The following is a 24,983-nucleotide window of genomic DNA, read 5'->3' as shown; positions in this document are numbered from 1 at the left end:
TGCTTCTTTTTTTAATAAAACTGGACACGCTGGCTACTGTTGCCTTCGAAAATCGTTGTACCGTGAATAGTGATTGGTAGACGACCATTTGTTTGCCGGAAGTTATTGACAAACTCCGTAAAAATAAACGTAAACGCGGTATCATCTTGCACCACGATAATGCCAGTTCTCACACGGCCAGATAGACAAATGAATTTTGCGAAAGTGAACAGCGTTGATCTTATGATCCATCTCGCGTACAGTCCCGACCTGGCACCTTGTGACTTTTATTTTTTTCCAAAAATTAAGAACTAGTTAGGCGGTCGACGATTTTCATCACCTGAAGAGGCTGTCGAAGAGTACAAAAATATGTTTTAGAGATTGTCACGGAGTAGCGGCATAAATGTTTTCGAAATTGGTTCATTTGTATGAAAAAGTGCATTAACGCTAACGGAGAATAGTTTGAGAAACAATAAATTCATTTCTGACCATTTATAGTATTTTTTTCTTATTAATTCCAGAAACTTATAGTGAGCTCAACGTACATAAACAAAATGTTCTAAATAGTGTGCTAAATTTATTTACAATTGTTGGAATTACATACAAATTGCTGGTAAAACATTAAATAAAGGAATGTATACGTCTTGTTTTGTTAGGCGCTAAATCCTTTTATTACGATAGCTACCAATAACACTGAGAAGCATATGTTTAAAATGATTCGTTGTTCGGTTCTTTCGTTCAATCTTTGCATCTCTCCGGAAAGATTTCCATTCGTCGAAATCGGTTTGTATTGATGGACCATAGGTGCTCGATTTGCGGAATGCACAACGGACAGTCTGGAAACAGAATAAGATGCGGATCACACTTCAGCCTAAAAATTTCAGAAATCACTATTTTACGTTTACTTAACAAAATAGCGATATATAATTATTTTTTTCTGAATACTTTAGAAAAAAAATTGTGAATGATGTAAGTGTTGACATGGTCTGCGATGCTGACTATAGGCAACATGTGCAGTATATATCAAATATACTGTTGATTACTATGTCAAAAGGCCCCAGTATATGCCTGCTTCTTAGAGTTTCAAAAGCTTTTGACCTGTAGTGCGATTCACGTAAGTTCAAGCTATCAAAATATCATTGAAGTTACGTCGTCATTCGATCGAAGTCCTATCCAAAATGGGTATTCACGTATCACTTGAAGTGAGTAGAATCGAAACGAAACGACTAATGACCGACATCGTGGATTGTGAAATTTAACATTTAGTCGTCGAAAGTCTTTTGAAAGAACCATCAAAATTTTAGCGGAATACGTATGACTTGTCGTTTAGAGTCGATTTAAGTTCGATTCATATACCAGATTACGCTTTAACGACATTTGGATCGAACTACTTTAACCGCTCACGCGATGCGCTCATCCTACCGCAAAATGGCGGCTATTTGGTTTCGCAAATTAGAAAAGGATTCAGTTTAAACACAAGTTTAAAAAAATAAAAATTATTATTCTGCATTGCTAAATAAATACCCTCCGTACTACAACAAAAACATTTCAAATAAAATGCAGTAATACACCGCAAATCCTGCACTTAAAAAGCACTAATGAAATTTTTGGTGTACTTGGGTAAATATGATAATATTCCGTTTGAGTGGTTCTAACGTTTACCATGAAATTACACCTTAAAGTATAGTTTATAAACATTTATATTCAGGGTAAACTTAAAAAACGCAACTTACGGTATGTTTTCAATAAATAAACACCGACATCACCAGCCCAAACAATAACACACACGATTGTCGTGACGTATTTTTGAAGTTGTTTATTTTTTTAAATGACAGACCCAGGCATTAAAAACTTTATGGTTTGCTAGACTAGTTACCGAAATAGCAATTAGTATTAGTTCTTTTACCTGTTATAACTTCGATATCCGATAAATCGGTATAAAATCATCACCGGCACCTCTAGGTGTGGTATGCTTCCAGAGACGCATGAATCGCGTGAGCGGTTAAAATTGGATGCGTTGACGTTCACTGTCACACGTGAATACGAAAAAGCAGTTCAACGACTAAATCGCTACGATATCGTAACGGTTTGATTACGTGAATCACCCCACTGGTGTCATATGATTATGCTCTGGACAAAACTGATGAAAGCGGGCAAACGCTCAATCTGTTGACTATGTTTTGAGCTGTGGTATGAAGCAGAGGGGGTTAACACATAGAGCATTGGCCGTCTTTTTAATGTAGCTTGTCCACAGACTGCGTGTAAAAGGTCTTAAACGCCTTGAAAAAGTTAGTGTTAACATCCCCATCACAGCGTGCAAACCTGCGCTCTCTTTCTTTGTCTACATCATCATAGAGGTTCTCGGTAACCCAGTGACCAAGGTACGTAAATCGTGTCACTCGTTTGAAAGGAGCTCCACACAGATGCACAGTTGAGGTTGATAAGAGGGCTTTGTTACCAGCCTTAAATACTAACAATTCACTTTTATTAGTATTGTACCTTAAACCAAGTGTCACCCCGTAAGTATTCATCACATATTTTTAACAGCCTAACGAGCGCACTGATCGAAGGGCACAGCTGCACCATATAATCCGCGTAACTTACATTATTGACTCTAGTGCCACCAATTGAGCATCCAATACCCGTTTTGCTGAGTCCTGCGATCAGTTCGTCGATGTACAAATTGAAGAACCTAGCTAAGTCCTCCCTATCTCGCCCCACACTCCAATTTGTACATATCCCAGAACGCACCTGCCCATCTCACTTGATTGGTTTGATTGGCATACCAAAAACGGAGCAACTCGATCACCTCTCCCAGCGTTCTTGTGCTCTTTTGCATTTTGCCCCAGAGGATATTATACGAGACCATTTCGAAAGCCTTCGAAAAAAACAAAAAACAGAGCAAAACAGAAGCTAACTTGCCGATCAAAATGACGATCCTCAGTAGAGACCATCTCCAACACCTCTCCGAGCGGACTCTATACTTTAAAATGCGCCCCAAACATATTTGCTATCCGTGCAGGCTCGCACCAACCGTCAACACTGCCTGGGATAGCAGTCTTAGGATTAATTTTATTTGTGTGCTTCCGGAACCTGCCAAAGCTGCCAAAGTCTTCAGCTTTGTGGTGTGTAGCTAAAACATTCATTTTTATTTGCGTTTCGGTGTCCTGACACCACTACAGCTTCTGCTTGAACAATTTTCCAGAAGCACACGTGTTCACATATAGCGGTCTAGTCACTGATAACTAACCGCTCACGCGATACATGCAGCCGTGGACGCATACCACACCTAGAGGTGCCGGTGATGATTTTATACCGATTTATCGGATATCGAAATTATAACAGGTAAAAGAACTAATATTAATTGCTATTTCGGTAACTACTCTAGCAAACTATAAAGTTTTTAATGCCTGGGTCTGTCATTTAAAAAAATAAACAACTTCAAAAATACATCACGACAATCGTGTGTGTTATTGTTTGGGCTGGTGATTTTGGTGTTTATTTATTGAAAACATACAGTAAGTAGCGTTTTTTAAGTTTACCCTGAATATCAATGTTTATAAACTATACTTTAAAGAGTAATTTCATGGTAAACGTTAGAACCTCTCAAACGAAATATTATCATATTTATCCAAGTACACCAAAAATTTAATGTTTGTGTTTGTGTAGTGCTTTTTAAGTGCAGGATTTGCAGTGTATTACTGCATTTTATTTGAGATGTTTTTGTTGGTAGTACGGAGGGTATTTATTTATCAATGCAGAATAATAATTTTTATTTATAAAATATTGTATTTAAACTGAATGCTTTTCTAATTTGCGAAACCAAATAGCCGCCATTTTGCGGTAGGAGGAGCGCATCGCGTGAGCGGACTAGGAGTCGGCTATTTTAAATTATACCTAAACAATCTTATTTTGTATATATATGACATATAAGGATATATTGACGATCTCGGTGGCGGTTTACACTTAGGGCGCTGGATACGGAGGTCTCAGTAGGACCAATTTGGGAAATGAACATTTCTAAATTGGTTCCGGTTTGAGTGTTCTGGAAAGTACCCCAGAGTGAATTTCTTTGCTCTGATACTCATAGTACAGGGAATTCCCTAGTTTGAGATCAGGCGTTTGGTGTAGTTTTCGGGCACATTAAATTACTCGTATTATAATATGCAAAGAAGCTAGTCTTTGATTGTTAAATCATAACATGGCAATTTAATTTCAACGAAATTATTATAATTTAATAATAGTTTCCGGTATTACAAAAATGAACTGAAAATGACGGGCGCAGTGGCAGTGCCCCTCAGATCTTTGCGATTTAAAGCTCTGAGTGGCACTGCAACCGTTATGGACAGGCGTGTAGCTTACCATCAGGCACACGATTTGTTCGTCCCGTCACTTGATATTATAAAAACAAACTAGAAACAGTTAAATGAGCTGGAGCTTATAAATAAGTTAGATTTATTATGCGATATATGTAGTGCAGGAGGTATTTATTCCAGGATATGGATAAAATTTTATGAGTTACAGACTCCGCGCACAACACAGCCCACATGAATTTTAAACTTAATAATTGAAGGTTAATTTTTACCTCTAAGAAACCATTAGATCTATGTTGGAACAACACTACAATGATAACTATAGGAACCACCACCATGGCAGCGTATTGAAGCATGTTGCCAGCAACTGAAAAAAAAAATTGAATTCTATTGTAAAATACTAAAGTATACTGTTATAGATGGCATACAGACTCCTAGTGACGTGCACGAAAGAATCCTACCCGCACGATGTACCATTCCTTTCTTGTACGTCTGGAAACATTGGGCAACAATCGGCTTTGGTCAATTGCCAAATGCTTTCACTATGATGGCAAGTATTATAATGTATGCCACACAAAAAGAAGACAGACACCTACAGTGTGTACTTGACCCACTTTTTCTAAGTGTTATTGCTTGATATTTGTTGACACTTGCATATTATATTTTTATTTTTACTTTTGTAGACTATTTGGTATATAATAGAATTAGGGAACGGTTGCTGCGTTAACCTGGTTGCTATTTCACAAAACTCGATAAATAGACACATTATCAGGATATATTGTATAGACAGACATGAGGTGACTCAAATGTTCCCTAGTCTCCTATGAGCATAATTTTGAGTAGTAGGCTAAGGATACTCACTGTAAGCAGCTGGTGGATATTCATACTCGTCTCCATATTTATAAATATCAGTTGTAACCATGGCATACATAAATACTGTGAACATAATACCAGGAGTCAATATAGACCAACATAACCGCCAGTATATGCCAGTTTTGCGACCAAGAGCACACTCAATATCGACGCAAATATTCTCCAAACCTGAAAAAACATACCAAAGTATCATAGAATAGAGTTCTAGAAAATGAAACAATTTTTTCGGGTGTAAAACGCGTATATATTTGGTTTTTTTTTCAAACAAACCGACGTTTCGGGCCCTTTACCGGTTCCATGGTCACGGTCAACCAGTTATGTCTAATAACGATGTAACAAAACACAACAAAAACGTAACACTTTCATTTCCTATGTGTAACAAGCCGCAAAATCCTAAGCACTCGATATGAACTATATTCTACTTATACCATTTTATACCGCACAATTTCGGGTCGCTTTACTTACCGTAAATCCAGAACACGCCAATTGTTTCAATAATAGCAGCAAATAATCTGGCAAACGTACCGCCATAAAAATCAACTAATCCAAAAATATATTGTCCTCCCTTAAATGAGAAAAGGTACGAGTTACATTCAAAAATCGAATTATAATATATAAAAAAAAGGAATATACGTATAGAAATAATAAAAAGGAAATCAATTGTATGAAGTGTGCAATAACTTACGGGAGTAACATAGACAAGTCCGGATAAAAAGCCCACTACGCACCCAATCGCAGTAACTACGATAAATTTGACGTTCGGTAAAGCATCTACGGCTATAATATTTATAGTGGAGAACAGCGCGACGCCAGAACCAACACCAAGGACCGCCATCATCAAGAAGAAGAGCACAGCGAAAAGCTGAAAAACAACATATTTTGAAGTATCGTACAAAAATAGTGTAAAACGGTAATATATTCGTAAAAATCTTTTTACATAAACTAATTGAAGAAATTGTTGTCAATCACCTGTGGCACGAAAGGATACTTTGCAATGGCGTCGGGGTAAGAGATGAACGCTAGACCGGTTCCACCAGAATTTATTACTTTCGTGATATCTGGTTGTCCCAATTCATGCCCCAAATTGCCCAACACAGCAAAGATCGTGATCCCAGAAATCAAACTTGTGAATGTGTCAAGAGTCGTCACTATCATGGCAGTCCTAAATGTAAGAATATATTAATGTTATATTATGCTATGATAATTATGAATATATAGTAATCATATGTAATATATAATATATAATATATATAATATATAGTAATCATATGTATTACAAGAATGAATATGTAGTACCTACAATCTATAAAACTAAAAAGCTACCAACCTGTAAACGTTTTGCTTGAATGTATTAAATGATGCAAACATAATAAGTGCGCCAGAACATACAGACAACGAGAAGAACACCTGGGTGACTGCCGCATACCATACCTGTAAAAATAAAATATAAGAAAGAAAGCCCTAAGCACTCCATCATTATGTCCTTTATATACCACCAACGTGTACGAAGCTTCCTCTACGAGTACTACCATCGACTTCGCGCATGTAGACTGTTAGCGGCCTTAGGAAGGCGAAAGCTTCTTGCGAATTGGAACAATGTGGCAGACGTTTTCGAGATCGTGGCGAAGCGTGTATCCCACATATAAGATATGTATGTATAAAGTAGTGCATTTTTATTGTATTTTTTGCAATTACAGGAATTACAAGTGTTAATTAGATCTTTTTATTTTATTATTTTTTTATTTTAATTAGATCTTTTTGAAACTATTTTTCCGGATTTAAATCGCGTATATTTGTTTTTTTCAAACAAACCGACGTTCAACGAGAGTCAGCCGTGACCATGGGACCTGTAAAGGGCCCGAAACTTTTGGTTTGTTTGAAAAAACAAATATACGCGATTTAAATCCGGAAAAATAGTTTTATTTCCTATGTGTAACAATCGCGAAAACCTAAGAACTCGATAGATCTTTTTGATTGGAACATACCTTGACTTCTAATATTTTTTTCCATTCTGGCGTTATAAAGAACAGAATTCCGTTCCCTGCTCCCGGTAGAGTCACAGCCCTGAAGAAACAAAATTAATAACACTTGGTTGGACAAATATGCTAACACCAAGATCTAAATTGTCCAACATTTGCATTTTTTATTCATCAGAGTGACTTACACCTATTCTACATATTTACTTCAAGCTATCAAACCACCTACCTACTAACTACTATAAGAAAAACAAGGTACCTGATAAGGAGGATAAATAAAACCACGTAGGGGAACAATGCCAAAAAGTATGCAGCTTTGCCTGAACTTTTAACTCCTCGATAAACGATGACAAATACTAAAAGCCAGGAAATAAATAAGCAGAGTGTCAAATCCCATAATGGCGCTCCTGAAACAATTTGTTGTCTTTTTCATTAATTTGAACTGTTTATAAAAAAATATTTGATAGTTAAGCTACAATTACAATTGATGATACTTATAGAGAAATGTAATAGTGAACAGAAAATGACTTTTCTAAGACAAAACTTTTTTTTATAAAATGTAAGTTCGCATTTGACCTCCATCTCACCTGATGGAAAGTGACGATGAGGTTGACGATGGATGAATGCCTATTCACTTTCGCCATGAAAAGGCTCAAGTTATAACGTTCAGGGAACGTGCAGGCAGGGAATTTCACTCCATAGCAGTTCGCCATATAAATGTGGAAGCGTAACGCTTCGTGCGAATCTTTGGAATATCTACAACATAGAGGTGGAACCCTAGTCTACGCCTAGTCACCTGGTGATGGAAAGGGGAAAGCGGAATTAAATCGTGTAATTCCATCGCACACTCTCCGTGATATATCCTGTAAAATACCGATAAGTTGGCAACTTTACGGCGGTGTTCAAGGCTCTGCAGCTTCGCCTCCAGTAATTCCGAGTCACCTTCTTGGCACGGTTGTCAATTGAATCCAAGGTGGCCAGTTGGTATGTAGCAGAGCCGTCCTAAAGGTGGCACCAGTACTCCATGCACGACCGGATTTGTGCTTGGTACAGCTGAAGCAACTGTCCCGAAGTGAAGTAACGCTTCACCCTGGAAAGGATCCCAAACTTCATTGTTGCATGTTTGGCCATGGATTCAACGTATCTGTCGAAGTACAAATTGGACGACAGGTCCATTCCAAGTAGCTAGAGACAGTCGGCTATCGGTATGGATATATCACGAAAAGTCGGAGTCAGCTCAAAGGGACTCCGTTTTGTGGAGAATAAACACGCCTGCATTTAAACTTCACAAGATTGGCATCGCCCCAATCGAGACTGCCTTGAGTGTCAAACCCAAACGGCTAACCATAGACTCTCGACAAGACTGATTTCCTCTCCACTGACCTTTGCATTGGTCAAGTACCTATCTACAACTGTGTTGTCATCAGCATACGCAAAGGTACCTGGAATTAACATATCATTGATTGGTTGCAGTAGAAAGAGAGTTGCAGATAATATGGGACCCTGAGGAATCTATCGCCATATGTTCGGAAGAGTAGCCTTCTAAGACCTCTCGAATCGAATGTTCGCTCAAGAAATCCGAGATCCATTTGCAAAGTGGGAAGCCCTTAAAAGGGAAGCTTACTTAAAAGGTTTGCGTGTCAGACCCTGTCAAAGGCTTTAGAAATATCCAAAGATACTGCAAGTGCTTCACTTTGCTTTTCTTTATCCTCGCTCCATATGTGACAGGCATACACAAGAAGATCCCCAGTTGATCGCCGTCGTCGGAATCCGTACTGGCGATCACTGAGCAGGTCGTTGTCGTCAAGGTACGACAAGAGACGGTTGTTGAGTACACGTTCCATAGTCTTGCAGAGTATGGAAGTGACTGAGATAGGTCTATAGTTGACAGAGTCAACTCCCTTTTTGGGCACAGGTTGCACGTTTGCAACTTTCCACGACCTGGGATCTACACCAGTCTCAAGTGAGAGGCGGTACAGGCGTAGGCGTGTGAGAACAGGAGACAACTCAGGCGCACAGTTACGTAGGACTAGTTCTGGAAGTCCATCTGGCCCGCTAGCTTTATTCACGTCTAGATTCCGCAGAGTTCTAACTATGCGAACTGGCGCTATAGTGCAGCCAGCCTTAGGTAACATGAGATCCAGACGCGAAGTCTTCGCCTCTGGAAGATCTGAAAGATTTGCCTTGTCTTCTGCAGTGTAGGCCAGGGTGCCGTCCAGCCTCAGCCGCAGCCGAATAGGCGACAAAAGTTATATTTGAAGATGTTTTGTTTAAAAAAATAATTTGTCAATTTCTAGCGTCGCCATTTTCACTACGCGTACACAATATGGAAGCTGATAAAAATGCAGAACTGATAAAAATTTAATTGCTATAGAAAATACGTTATTTAATTTTTTCCTTTCAAAAAGTATTGGTATAACGGTTTTTGTAAAAACAAACACCGATATACAAATTCGTTTTAGGGTCGCGTTCGCGCCGCCGAAACGCCGCCGCCGCCGACACTTTTCTGTTGGCGCGCCGCCGCCGGTTGTTTATCGGCGCTCATGTCTAATATAAATGCGATGCCGATTAACAAAATATAAGTAGTTAATACACGCTCTGACACAAAAAGAACTTACCGATGCCGTCTTCTATTCCGTCAGTTTGTCGAAGCACGACATTTCTGTAAAAATAACGTGTCTATATGAATATTATAATAACACGACTTTTTTCAATCGCTAGAGGAACAAAAATATTACTTATTTAAGTATTTCAGACTACTAACATAAAGTAATATTGAGCACTGCTGACACCATTTTCTAACGGCTCCCCGGATCCTGAAGAAGGTACGCAATTTTCCCATCCCTCCCTACATTCAGCCCAGGGTAGCGTAGACGAGAAACTCATTGCCAAGTAATAAAGACATAGAGCTATAATGGACATGTAGTAAGACAACACGTAAAATGCTCCTAATGCCTGAGAGTAGCCAGTACCTGCAAAAATGCTTAGTATAAGTTTGATTAATTTAAACACGTAATAATTCTGTTGTGCTTCTTTAAACGCGTACCTTTCATAGCTGGTGACAAACCCCATATTCTCACACAATTCGAACTAGAGAACTGCCCCAGGAACGTTTCCAAGTAATACATAGGTCTTCCTATCAAAACTAGTACAATTAGGTACGGTATGAGGAAAGCGCCGCCACCGTTATGGTAGGCGACGTACGGAAATCTCCATACATTGCCTAATCCTACTGAAGTAGCAATACAGGACATAAGAAATTCTGTTGGGTTGGACCATTTTTGCCGATTACCCCCATCTCGTGCTTGTGATTCGGCCTGTAAAATAAAATTTCGAGAATTATTTTATTTATTTGACTTTAATGCACACAAAGTTGCGTACAAGTCGCAGACTTCATGCCATTACGCATTCTCTACCAGTCAACCGGAGAGCTAAGTTAAGAATAAATAACAGGGGTGCATAATATGACGAATAAAAAGATATGATCAAAATTTATAAATAATCATGATACATTATTTACACACAATATAAAATATACATACGATATGTAACATATAATACATGACAATATCCCACATAAACAATCTAATATGTATACATATATATACCATGTACACACATATAATATATATATTTACATATACAGAATGTTTTAAAAAAAACATAATTTTGGCGTTTAAGTGTTACATACCTACAGGTGTAACAAAAAGGTGCAACCATCAGTTGGTGTTCATAGCTATGGGAACAAACGAGCACCAAAGAAATTTTTAAATACACAAAATATATATTTTATCTAAACACATATCATTAACTTTCTATAATTTGTTCAAAAACCACAAATTACGACCAGCATAAGGGTAAACAGGGGGCCTACCATAACCTTTCCAAAAACAATCTTATTTCAATGTAAGCTTAAAGTAAGCTTATTACAATATTACTCATATTTGTACCTTGACGAACCTGTCAACCAAGTAATTTAGTATTGCAAAAGTGATGAAAGAACGAATGATTTCCCAATATTGTCTATTCCTTACTAAAAATAGTAGACTTGTGCCTGATCGGTCCTTAGAGGAAGCGATCCTAGTTAGTTCAATCGGCAACTGAACTAGGTCGGTCTTCTAGTTCATCTAGTTCCTTAGTTAGTTAGTTCGTTTTGTCCTTGCTCGGACATTGAACGATCGCTCCAAACTAGTAATTTTATTCACATGAACTACTACGGACTTTTAGTATTATGAGGTCAAATACTACACTGTACTAAACATTTAAAAATACAATTTGTATGGAATCGGTACTATTTGATTTTCTTTCATATTTTACAGGTTGATATTATACATACAGATACCTATCACACCTACCAAAACATATAACTTTTTTGTAAGCTTGTACATAATGTAGATACGTATTAGAGACTTAGAACCAGCTGGCAACATTCAATCGTGCATCCCACACGAACTAGTACTAAAAGTAGTGAAAGATCGCTATTCGGTCGCACCGTTCCTACTGAATAAAAGACAAGTGAACTATCAACGCGGACAGTTCCTAGTTCGTACTGAACTAAAAAGAAAGATGAACTATTAAAGCCGTCCAAGACGAACAAGTTCGTGTCGGTCAGTGTCGAGAATATATTCCTAATAGTTCGTAGTTCATGAGTTCATGAACTACAAGCCTAAAAAATAGGAAAGAGATAACGCTATGTGAACTATATAATGCCATCTCTTTCTTTTTTGATGTTCCGAATCGTCCTATCGTAGTAATGTTTAAGTACTTAATGTTATTTACATTCAGAGAATTTTGACTGTTAAGAAAAGAAAAGTATGTAATAATAAAATCTATTAAAATTACTTTGTTTTCAATAATTTTTCCGCATTTTCATGAAGAAAAAAAAATAAGACAAGCCGAGTCACGTTGTGAATTCGGAATTATATCCTCCTGAGTCGTCGCGTACTTCTTTAAGAACAAAATGGCGATGATCATTAAGTCCTGATTTTTACAAACTCTAAGTTGCCATTATGACCGAGTGTTCCTTTAACCCTTATTCAAACAATGGTAGAATACATGCCACCTACATAAGTCAAATTGTTTAACTATTTACAGTAGTAAAATCTGAACGCATCCATTATAACTTTCTTTTTTTACTAGAAAAAACGTTCTATTTTGTCATGTTGGCAGTACTACCTAAAAAAATAAAAGAATAAAGCGCTAATGAACGTCAAATTCAAATTGGCGGTAAAAAGTTTCATAAACGGTACTCTGACCGCGTTTTTTTTTTAATTATTTGATTTGTGACTTGAAAAATTTCGGTAAGTAAATAATTATGATTTATTTGTGGATTTAATGATATTTTTAAGTGTTGAAGGTACAGAAACGGTAGTTTACAATATAATTTATATCTAAAAAATGTGTTGAAAGTACGTGGCTAATATATGACCATTGTCCGTTCTTTTCGTATTTGTTTATCTTTCATCTTGTGTCATTTACTATAGTTTTTGATAGTTATTTACTTAATTGAGCAATTTCAATTTTTTACAGGGAAAGATGTCATCGAATAGACCACTGTCTAACAATGCACTAATAAAAGTTCTAGAAAATTGGTCCACCTTAAAAAAACCAACCCTACTATTTTTTTTTAATTTCTTATAAATTAGGTTTCTTCTTTATATTATATTTAACCAGAATAAACTGAAAAACCTATCATTACTAGCCGATTAGCTCGCATCCGATTAAGGGTTAAAAGGAATAATTAGTTTTTTTTAGAAAAAAGTAGCCACAATCATCATATTAGAACAGGAAAAAATATTGTGAAAGCTTATAAGTCTGTCTTTTTCATAAAAATCAAAAGTGAATAAATAAACCGCCATGTTAGAATAATTATTCGGCCACGAGCAGGTGACAACGGCGGCTCACCGTAAGCAAAGTAAATAAATCAACGAATTATATATAATTTTTTTATTTATTTTCGAATGTTATTTTGTTTTTATACTCCCAAATATGTGTTTTATCATAATGTTGTATTACTTTCACGGAATACACAGTGCAATATCAATAGCAACGTAGATTATGATATGAATTTGTTATTTGTAAAGTATGTCTGGTTATTATCTAGTTAATTCACTTCATTAATTTGTTCTGCATGAACCATTTCCGGTCGCTGTTTAGTAATGCTGTCCTTTCTAAAATAGATAATAATAAATTATATTTATAATTATAATTATAACTATTTTATTTAAAAAAGATCTCAAAAGTTTGCGTATGTTTATTGGAATTACATCTATTTGCAAAGTTTTATTGAATGCGGTTAACGTAAAGTGCCGGTTTCATCCCCTAATTTGCCACCCTTAGAAGTCAAATATTTTCTTCAAATTTAAATGGGACCAATGCTAAGGTACCCTCTTTCCAACAGAAAATAATCATCAAAAGTGGTTCACTATTCGAAGTAATCGCGTAACATTACTTTACATTACATTACACATAAAAAATACATTCGAATTGAGAGCCTCCTCCTTTTTTGAAGTCGGTTAAAAGGACGATTCACTTTTATAATTTGTATTTTTAATATGTAGTGCTACAAGATTACGTATTTGATTATAATCAATCAGATTTTCAACGCGTCTGAAGTAGAAGATGCAGACGATGATGAGATCTCACATAGGAAAAACCTGATATCGACGATTTGAGAGACGACGGAGAAGAAAGTGATACAACCAGTAGTGAGCCAGAAGTTGAGTATACCCTGCCCCCTTCACGCAAAGTTTTATTAAGTTTCTAAACATTTGTTTAGTTAGAGATTAATGTTTCTATTATGTTTTTTAGATTGTTTGTTTCTTGGTCAAAATTAACTTAATAAATATGACGGCTATTAAAACTTTTAAGAATAAGTGAATTTATGTTACTGTACTGATTGATCTCAATAATAATTTGACACATAACTAATGTTAGTTACATGTGTAAAGTCCTTAAGTCTCTAGATCTCAATAGTATTTAGATATTTTGAGTAAAATCCTCGTGATATTACTTCGAGTTGCCTTTTGATGTTTAAATATACTTTGTTTTGTAGAAATTTTCGCTATTTTAAATGGTTATTGAATCAATTAGTTTTCTGACGGTGTATAAATAATGTTTGCTACATTGCTACATAATGTAGCAAACATTTATATACTCTCTCGTAAGGTAAATATTACCTTAATAAGACTGAAAAATACAACTGTTTTCGATTAAAATAGATATTTTAATTCTATTTCTTCGTGATTATATTAAGACCGGGTGTACTTTAGAAAGAACAAATGTGTGGGCCTTTTAATTTTGTGCATAATTTTCCTTTCATATTTATAAAAAAAAAGTTTTGTTCCAGAGAAAAATGTGTGGAACAGTTTAAAATAGTTTAAACTGGACCTCAATGTTCAGGATTTACAGGTGATACAAATTTTGTGCTAAGTAAAGAACATTCGGTCATAACGACACATGCTTTTTTCAACTCAGGCCTCAGGAGGATAGTCTAGTGTCAACTGTTAGCTTCGCCAAGGAGCATATAGATGGTGCGATTTGATGGTGTGGTTTCGTAATTTTACTAAACAAACATCGCGTATTTTTATTTAACGAGAAATTATTTTACAATTATGACAATTTCACACGTTACTTGATATCGAACGATATGAAAGATGGAGCCGATTCTAGTTTGTCTATGAATTAAAAATAAAAACTGCGGTTGTGTGACATGCGTGAGAAAGTTTTACGACGTCGTACTTTATGTTTTTGGAATGAAAGTGTAGAGCACATTAAATAAAAAATGTTGTAAACTGTTCTTATTGGATAAAGTAGGTATTTTATGCACTCCACTGATAACGTTTTTTTTAGCTGGTCCATAAATGTATCTACTAACAATCTTTTACATGCATGCATTTAGCATTAACGTGATCTCAACTGTGACTCTCTAAACATATTGAAGATTTGTCGGAGTTTTTGCAAAACTTTACAATGTGGTCAAATCATAGAACATAGTCCATTCATTATTTTTTTTGCTATTTCGGCATATTTGTCAGTCACAGGTCTAGAAAATGCGGGGAAGTAACATCTATGGTATTATTATCCAAATACATTTTTATGGTCATATACCAACATAGTAAAATAACAACAAAAATATTAGATGACAATGTTTGAAGAAAATCGATTAAAAGTGTTTCAAACACTATAAGTTCAGCATCTACTGTTTTTCCTGTGCAATATCTTCCGATTTTTTCAGATTTGACCTGGCAACACTGATTTCGTCAGTCGTAACATACGATTCCTGAACACATCACAGAGAGCTTATAACATGCGTGTAGATAAAGCTGTATGTAACTGTACATAATTAGGCATTAAAGCACTATTAAGACGTTTTTATGAAATTCGCCTGTTGGATCGTTTCATAAACCCTCACTCGTATTTTAATGCCTTTCATTATGTAACAGTCACATAAATTACTAAATTGAGATTTTTTGTGATTATTTCACTACTATAATATTTTAGTATAAATATTTTTTTTAATATAAATTCGAGACCTAAATCTCAATTTGGTTTTGGACGTTAGTATTAGAAGATTAAGAGGATATTAAATTTATTGAATATCACTTCACTATTTTGCTAATACAATATTCAATTATTTTTCTGAAATTGCTCAACTAGTTTGTTATAATTATTAATAATAAAGTCGGTAAAAACTAAAAACACAGATCTGCAACAAGTACATACAAAAATTCATAAGGTTTGGTGGATCATTCTGTAGTACAATTGCGAGAGCGTCAGACACGGTATGCTGAAGGCGCTGATTTTTTTTCACTATTTCATTTATTTCGTATGGCATATGCACGAGTAAAAGTTTTAAAATATATGGATCAAACGTTTATTCGGCACAAATACAAGCAGAAACAAACATTTACAATCACTTCTCAAGGTATAACACAAAAGCACATAGAACGTACATTAGTACACATTGGTATAAACACATATTTATAGAGAAAAACAAAATTTTGTACTGGTCATATCAAATTACAACAGTTTGTGCTGAAATGGCCCTTATTCAGAATCAATACTGTAAACCGTGAAAAGTCAAACAGTGCTGGTTTCTGCCAGTACCATTTTAGGGTGTTATAATGGTACAACCACTGGTATAAACTCCTCTTGAGGAGCAGAAACATTTCAAAGCTGATCTAGTCCTCCTATGGCAAAGTTCTTTTTATGTGAACAAATCGTTGTTAATATAACGTCTAATTTCAATGATGAACGTTAGTGCAGAGCTGTGCGTACAAGCCGAGTCTATGGTTGAAACTAATTATCAAAACCGGTGAAATTTCAAACTTGATGCCATTAACCGTACAATGCTGCAAACTTAACATGGTTAGCACCTAACTCACATTAGGTGAATCTATCACTAGATGACATATTCGTTAAGTATTTTAAAGCAAGTCATAACCAATGGTCGGAAAAAGATGTTCCACATATATAGATACATGCATCTGACCTTTTACCAAAGCAGAGAATAAAAAAATCTCCGCCTCTCCCTAGCTTTAGATAACGCAATGCGCCCCGCATATTGACGGTCACATTGACGAAATGGCAACAAGGCTGTCAGTTATCCACTGCATTTTTTACATGGCATCATCACAATTACATTAAAATCTAACTTCGACTCCTTAGGTCAGTAGTTTGTCCTACGATGCAGTAAAACTATTTCCGGGAATCCGGTATTCCAAAAAATAATTAAGTAATATTTGGTGGTTTTAACAATTCTATGTCGCTCCTTGTACCTATGTCTATACATGTATCTATATATATGGAACACCTTTTTCCGACCTACGGTCATAACAATAGGAGTTTTAACATTAGGTGAATCGTCCATAGGTGGATTGATCTTCTATAATGATAGGTTTCATTTATAATTCGCCGCTCCATTCTGTTAATTTTATTTCCTTTTTGCTTAGTGGTATAATCGTCCTGTGTATATTTATTTATTCTTATTACTATTTATAATTTATTTTATTGTTCTATCCTAAAGTTGCCTGGAAGAAATTGCTACTTAGCAATAAGGCTGCCTGTTGTTGCCTGGCTTACTCTGTGATACTTACATTCTGTTCTGTGTTGTCATTGTAATTTTAATGTGAATCAAAGAATATTTAATTCGTTCATTATAAATAAATATTAGACGACATCACATACATACGTTGATCCGATCCCAAAGTAAGTAACTAAAGCGCTTGTGTTAAGGAAATTGGAAACAACGAACACCCACCACAAACACCCAGACCGAAGAAAATATATAAAACTTAGTTTTTTTTTACATTGACCCAGCAGGGAATCGAACCCGGGATCCAGAAATGGTCACATCATGAAAATCGGTGTGCAAGCCACTCGACCACTGAGGTCGTCGACAATTTAACAAGTCAAGTATTATAAGTCGGAATAAGTTAAGGATTGTAAATAATAAACATAATTATACATTATAATGACAAAAAGCGGCCGTCTACCTATAACTACATACTGAGTTTCACTCCGGAACCTGAAGAGGTAACTGTTTTGTGTTGTGGTAATAAAAAATTCGGCAGATAAGGCTGACTTAAGTATATATTTTTATGCGTCTTTATGGCCTAATATATTTTTATGGGTTACAATATATTCACCTAATAATATATAGATAATACGTTTGAATATCGCATCAAACAAATGATAACGAAGTAAAGGACATGATTGCGAAAGTTCGAAGTATTTTGATGAAAATGAGATAAGACCGAAAAATATGAAGGAATTTTTTTATAAGAAATTTTTACCACATTTTTTAATACTTATTTATATGATAACAAGTGACGGGACGAACAGGTTAGCGACTGCGCCTGTCAATAGCCATTATTATTAATTAAGAAGAGTGATAATTAAAATTATAAAAATATATAATGTTATTACATTTCTATAGAGCAAAATCGTTTCTTTTATATTATCAATGTCATAATACTCATAATATTACAAATTTTAAATATAATATCACTATATGATACTATCTTTTCGCCGCTCACCCTGAGATGTAAGTTGCCAAGTCTTATGTGCCTGTATTTTAACCAGCACCCTTACCCTTCTAAACCGGAATGTGGGTGTACAGTCATGTACACGAGATACCTGACCCCCCAAGCCGACTTCGTCGACCTTTTGGTTCTGAACACAAAAATGTGGAGAAAATTGTTAAACAAAAATCTTTAACCTGTGAGCCGTAAAATTTATTTTGGTAAGACTCCCTGGTCGCCTCATTAGTGAATGACATTTTAAGAAAATTTTTAAGCCAATTTGATCTTTAATGTGTGGTTTTTACTTAAATACCGAACACAAATGTCAACCAGCTGTAGTAAGGCCATCGTGGCCAAGTGGTATAAGGATTGCTTTGCAAATTGAGGCAAGCATAGTTCGAGTCACATTAAAAATAAAATATTATTTAGCTATGACTATATAATACTGTATTTTTTCTGGATAGGTGTAAGGAATGTCTAAATCTTGTTCATACAGAAGAATAATTTCTAATTTTAATAATTCCGTTAAGTGCGGCATATTGAAACAAGAAAGAATACTTGAAAGTCACTAAAACTCTAAGAACTCGAGCGGGTCTATCAATACAAGTACCTTGGCCATTTTGTCTCCGACGACCTAAAGGACCTCATGGATATTGAGAGGGAACGCAGGGCGCTGGCGGTCAGGTGTAATATGGTGGTGCGAAGGTTTGCGCGTTGCAGTGAACAAGTAAAGATTCTACTTTTTAAATCATACTGCCAAGTTTTTTACACGTGCAGCCTTTGGACCAACTATACGCACAGAGCCATCAGCGTCCTGCGAGTACAATACAACAATGGTTTTCGTATGTTGTTGGGGCTGCCGCGGTTCTGCAGCGCGTCAGGCATGTTTGCACAGGCTCGCACTGATGACTTTTATGCCATTATGCGCAAAAAGTCGACCTCACTGCTCTGCAGACTGCGAGCCAGCTCCAACCCAATACTGAAAACCATTGCCAGGAGAATTGACTCACCCTTTATGCGGCAACTTTTTTCGCCTCGTTTTTAATTGCTTCCAATGTTCATGTTTTTATTTTAATTTTAATTTAATAATGTTTAGATTCAGTGCCTACTAACATAATTTTTAAGAATAAAATTGTTACTAACACATGTGGACTAAATAGTTGTCTGAAATAAATATATTATTATTATTATTAAAACCTTGAAAGTAATTAAAACTGTACAGACAAATAGGAACGAAATGTGGAACAATGCGTAATCAAGAAGATACGATCGTATGCAAACTGCAGAGCGATTTCGTGATTTGTTAATTTATCCTTACCCACCCTACGCTTTATTAATAATATCTACCCACCCTACGTAGGTAATTTCTAGTGAACAAATATTGTGATTGGCAACGTTAAAATTATAAAGTGAAACAATGCTGTTAAAAATATAACGTTAAAACGAAACAGCGCTCGTGGAATCGAACCACACGGGTATTGTAACTCGATACAACAAGCCGCTCGACCAATTTACTTGGAATTTAAATCACGAAATTTAGTATTGGTTTTAAAGATATGTTCATCATCTTCAGGCAACACTCCACTGTATCGCTTACACAATAAAGTTGAAATTGCTTTAATTTTTTCTTTGTTCAATACGTAAGATGGCTCTCAGAACCAAAAGGTCGGTTTTGGGCGTGTTAGGGGTCTCTCAGGGATCTCATGTATTTGACTGTACTTCCATGGACGAGCTCTTTCACAAGGAGCTCTACTGCGACGCAGACGCGCAGATGACACGCGTAAACGCGTTTCAAACGCGATGCATTCGCAATGAGTAAACCTTTGCACACGTTCACATATTCAGTGGCGCCATAAACGTGCGTCATCTGCGTACGCCGCAGACGTGCTGTAGTCACGCGTACGCATCGCACATTTTGATAAGATATCTCTTCTCGTATTACATTTACTTTCGTTTGTTAATTTCAGTAAGTTTTAGATAAAGTGCAAAAAATTTTATCTAATTTTTGTATATACATTTTTATTTTGTGTTTGTTTGTGTTTTTGTTTCGTAATTATATATTTGTTTTACGTTGAATGTTTTGATCGTGTTTTGTTTTAGTTCTGTTTTGTTCCGATTTCTCTTTTTTTGTCTTTTGTCTTTTGTGGTGTCATTGTGGTAAACAAATAAATGTACTTTCTTTCTTTCTTTCTTTCTTTCTTTCTTTCAACTACTTACACGAAATTCTAAGCGTAAACTCTAGTGGCATATATAAGCTTTGAATCCATTGACTTACAATTATATGGACGTCGGGTCCGCGCTAAAAAGTGTCCGAACTTATAGAGCGTTAAAATCGTATACAGAGCGTCATTCACGCTTTAGTCTTCGTTTGTTTCTTCTGACAGCGAAGCAAGCAAAATTAGACAGTACTGCGATGACATTACAATTTAAATTCAACGTTTTAGCTTTTTCATATTCCTTTATATGTCACTACATTTAAATAGGTTGACTTGGGACATTTTTTTCGTGGTTTTTGTATTAGACCCGTCGTCCATTTATTTGTAAGTCAATGTTTGAATCGATTCAAAAGCGCCTTAAACGCGATACAGACGAGCTTAGAACGCGTTTCTCGCTTGCGTCTCTTTGCGTTTGAATCGATACAAACGCAACAATTTGCTTTTTGAGCATCTACGTCGTAAACGCGCGTACGTGAAACGCGCGTCATCGGCGCGTGTAAAATACGCCGTGTGCATAGGCGTGTGACAGACCAAGTAGTCTTCCAATGTATAATCATATCATATTCATATTCAGTCGCAGTAGAGCTCCTTGTGAAAGAGTTCGTCCATTGAAGTACTCCCACTTCATTTATTCTGCCGTAATATGCCCTCATATTAATTAATGCGTTCCGGTTTTGAAGGGTTAAAGGTGGTGGTAAAATTACAGGTACAGGGACTTGGCAACTTACATCTCAGGGTGACGAGCGAAACGACTATCATATAGCGATAGATATTTAAAATTTGTAATATTATGACATTGATAATATGAAATAAACGATTGTACTCATTGACCTATCCACGAATGAACGTCGGGTCTAATACAAAAACCACGAAAAAAAATGTCCGAAGTTAACCTATACAAACATAGTGACATGTAACGAAATATAAAAAACTAAAACATTTAATTTAAATTGTAACGTCGTTGCAGTGCTGCTTAATTTTACTTGCAACAATTTAAGGGCCCAAAAGCACCATATTCAGCTTCTACTGGAAATTAAACAAAATGCACCATATTTAGCTTCAACTGAAAATTACTTGAACACAAGAGTAATGGAGTAGCCTTTATCGTTAATATTAATTAATTTTTATATATATTATTATGTCGCATTTTGTACAAATTCACTTAAAGAAATAATAAAGAGTTGGGCAGATACATACATACAAATATTACTACAAATGTGAAAATAAGCGTATACTATAAGAAATGTACCGATATTCCAACTAAACGTAAACTCAAATATCCGTAATTCCGAAAACCGATTTGTAATAAAACCGTTACGCTTTCGTGTAATTTTAATGCTTTTCACAAAGACAAAATTAGTTTTTATTTTGTAATCTTTCTAAAAAAATACATTTCACATTATGAAAAGTCGAGCTAACGTTATTTCGTAAAACGAGTACAACAATATTTTGTTAGTTATTGCTAACGTTTAATTAAATCATTTCAAAAATAAGATTAAAATCAAAGCGAGTCTATGGTTTCTTTGTTCTAAATATTTCAATCGCTTGTGGTTCGAACAATTGAAAATGACCAAGAAATTTATATATGAGCTTCTTGAAATTGACACAATGGGTCTCTTTCCATCTTTAGCGCATGCAATGTGTAGAAAAAGGACAGTTAGCTATTTTATTATTTTGTGTGCTTTTGTAATTTATATTTACGATTCATTTATATATAAATTAAATACTATAAAACTGTACAAAATTACATTTTTAAATGAGAACTATGATAACACAATATATTTGTTTAGTGAAAATATGATACAAAACCCTGTTTTTACACTTTACTGCAGTAATTTTTACAAGTTATTATTATATGGTACTGCATGATGGACAACCGCGCTGACAGTCGAACAAACGAAGACTGTTGCGCGATTGACGCTCTGTATGTGATTTTAACGCCCTATAGATGCGGACACTTTTAAGCGCGAACTCGATGTCCATTTATTGGTAAGTCAATGATTGTACTCTATAGAAATGTAATATCATTATATATTGTTATAATTAATTATTTTGTAACCTGTTTTCTTAATTTTTACATTAATTAATTACTTAATTCTACATTTGAATATTTTAATGGATTTTTTGTTTGCAACATCTTCTCAGTATTTCAACGAATGTGCCTGTATATTTCAAATACATCCCTGCTTATGATTGGGATGTATCTATAGATAATCTACATACTACGACTTGTAGGTATTGTGTTACGAAAACAGAAGTGTATTGTATGTAGATTATCCAGTTTCTATAATCCTTTAACTTTTAGATATGCCGTTTATTGGTAGGCCAATGTATGCAGTACTCAATATTGATATTTACAATTTTTCCAAGATATTTATATTCTTATAATTGAGTAATTTAGCAGATACCGTTTTAGTTATCATTTTTTATATATTTTATCCGATTAAATTTTAATATGTAACCAAATTACTAACCCCAGCATCATTTAGATGCTCCGGTGATGGGTCAAATCCTTTATTTAACTCCCCTTTTCCTTTAATCTGTCCATTCTCTTTGCCTGCGGCTTGGTTGTGATCCTGTTGTGTAAATGAAATAATAAACACTTTAATAATATATGGCTTCCTCTTATATTTTAAATACCATAAATTTATGGTAAAGTAAGTAATAACACTCATAATTAAATAGATTCGGTATGAATTTTTCTATAGTTCCCTAAATTACGTTGTATTAATTTCCCACTAAGTTAACATGAATAATGTACGTAATCAATCACCATTGAAAATAAAATTTAGCGTGGCCAACAACACGCCACTTGAACCACACCACCAGTAGTGAAGTAACGATATTTAGTAATAGATATTTTTATTTAATGTGTTGACGAGATAATTATCGGTATCTTACGATAATTTTAAAGGTTAGAGCATGTGTTAGTTGCTAGCAACCTACGCAGAGATATTATTGGGGTGTAGGTCTGCCTATTTTTTATAATAATTATTAATTGCCAATATACCTATCTACCTACATCCTCGTTGAGTATTTAAAGTATATAGGTATTATTTATCGTGTTCTTAGGTTTTCGCAATTGTTACACATAGAAAATGAAACTATTTTTAACCGACTTAAAAAAAGGAGGAGGTTCTCAATTCGACTGTATGTTTTTTTGTATGTATCTTACGCGATAACTACGCCGTTTGTGAACAGATTTTGTTGATTCTTTTTTTGTTGGAAAGAGGGTACCCCCATAGTGGTCCCATTTAATTTTGAAGAAAATCATCCACCTCTAAACCCTTAGACTTAGGCTGTTCACGCATGAAGATTCATTTTTGTAAATAGCGCCTAAATTTACTTAATTCACCTTATAATAGGTGCAATTATTTTGATGGCTGATTTTGCTATTCTCCAATTCAAGGCGTTTTTCTCTCTTAATATACTTTGAGTAGTGGGATCCGATTTTTATTATCTCCCGTGTCAAGTTCCGTATAGTGGCGAATTAGGGGATGAATCCGGGTTTGCGTACTTTCCCGTAACCGATTTCAATAAAACTTGGCAAATAGGTGTAATTCCACGTACTTTTGAGGTCGGTTTCTTTAGTACTTTGTACTGAGATTATTCGGATGTAAATCGCTTAAAACCGACGTTTCGGGCCCTTTACAGGTCAAGGCTGACTGTATGTGCTGAGTCGCGATTATGGTACCTGTAAAGGTCCCGAAACATTGATACACGCGATATACACGATCTAGACCCGAAAAAATAGTTTCATGTCCTATATGTACGTATTTATTATTCAATACATAATTATGTTTTTTTTTAATTCGTTTGAATATACGCTGAAGAAAGTTTAGAATAGGTACATTGATTTTTTGTTGGACTCTACATATTTATATTTTTATCATACCATTGTCTTTAGTTATTTATCCTTTTCATGGCCTACATGGATATAGATGTGGTATAAAATAACTAGAAAGCCTATGGAAATGGCTTACCTAGACCAAATCAAGCATATGTAAACATATATGTTGCACAATGGTTGCACACTATACATTACTAGCAAATTTGTTACTTATTCAGGAACCCTAAACCATGAACATTTAATCATATTTATCTTAATGGTAAGATTAACATCAATTAATTTTACCAATGTATAACACATGACTTAAATCATTTGTCATTAATAACATTGCTATCCGCCGCTTAAACATTGATAAGGTTTATCTATATATCTTTATATCGAAATGTTGTAGGTGCCTATTATTTATAATCTGATATTTAGAGTGATAACTGCCATGCGCAGCAATAATTGCGATTCTCCTACCCGAAGCTACTAAGCTCTCTACTCAGAAAGTCAAGTCTTTGAAGAAACCATTAATCAAAATGGAGAATGAATTAACATGATGTTAGTTAGTTAGTTTGTTGCCTTAGATGATTCACCTCTAGGAACCTTGACAGAAGTCAAGGTGGCCGGGGAAGGCGTAATGGTGAATCTATGGTATTCCACGGCGCCCACAACAGCCGGCCAAGAGGGTGCGCCGGGAGGGTTTTTATTGTGAATTAATATTGTTGTCCTAACCTTGTTCGTCCCATCACTTGATATTATAAAAAAAA

The 24,983-nt window shown here is 35.3% G+C and overlaps 1 protein-coding gene across 1 annotated transcript; it reads right to left on the bottom strand.

The window, feature by feature from the left end:
* Positions 1-533: 533 nt before the first annotated feature.
* On the bottom strand, positions 534-23,198 carry LOC113228432 (sodium-dependent nutrient amino acid transporter 1-like). The gene is made up of 14 exons (XM_026461735.1): positions 23,155-23,198; positions 22,856-22,957; positions 10,188-10,458; positions 9,906-10,113; positions 9,760-9,803; positions 7,401-7,548; positions 7,151-7,229; positions 6,493-6,596; positions 6,135-6,327; positions 5,851-6,027; positions 5,631-5,730; positions 5,154-5,333; positions 4,565-4,659; positions 534-815 (listed from the first exon to the last, which is right to left on the bottom strand). The coding sequence occupies exons 1-14, from the start codon at positions 23,155-23,157 to the stop codon at positions 639-641; spliced, it is 1,881 nt and encodes a 626-aa protein (XP_026317520.1). The 5' UTR covers positions 23,158-23,198; the 3' UTR covers positions 534-638.
* Positions 23,199-24,983: the final 1,785 nt, after the last annotated feature.

The sequence above is a fragment of the Hyposmocoma kahamanoa genome, unplaced genomic scaffold (genome assembly GCF_003589595.1).
Source record: "Hyposmocoma kahamanoa isolate Upper Pololo Valley unplaced genomic scaffold, ASM358959v1 232, whole genome shotgun sequence".
Classification (NCBI taxonomy): Eukaryota; Metazoa; Arthropoda; class Insecta; order Lepidoptera; family Cosmopterigidae; genus Hyposmocoma; species Hyposmocoma kahamanoa.
This window is presented reverse-complemented; position numbering and strand designations above follow the sequence as displayed.

Coding starts and splice junctions, on each gene's coding strand:
- LOC113228432 (XM_026461735.1), bottom strand. Junction 6,328..6,492: donor TTCAAGCAAAACGTTTACAG/GTTGGTAGCTTT, acceptor TCTTACATTTAG/GACTGCCATGATAGTGACGA. Junction 6,028..6,134: donor AGTATCCTTTCGTGCCACAG/GTGATTGACAAC, acceptor GTTGTTTTTCAG/CTTTTCGCTGTGCTCTTCTT.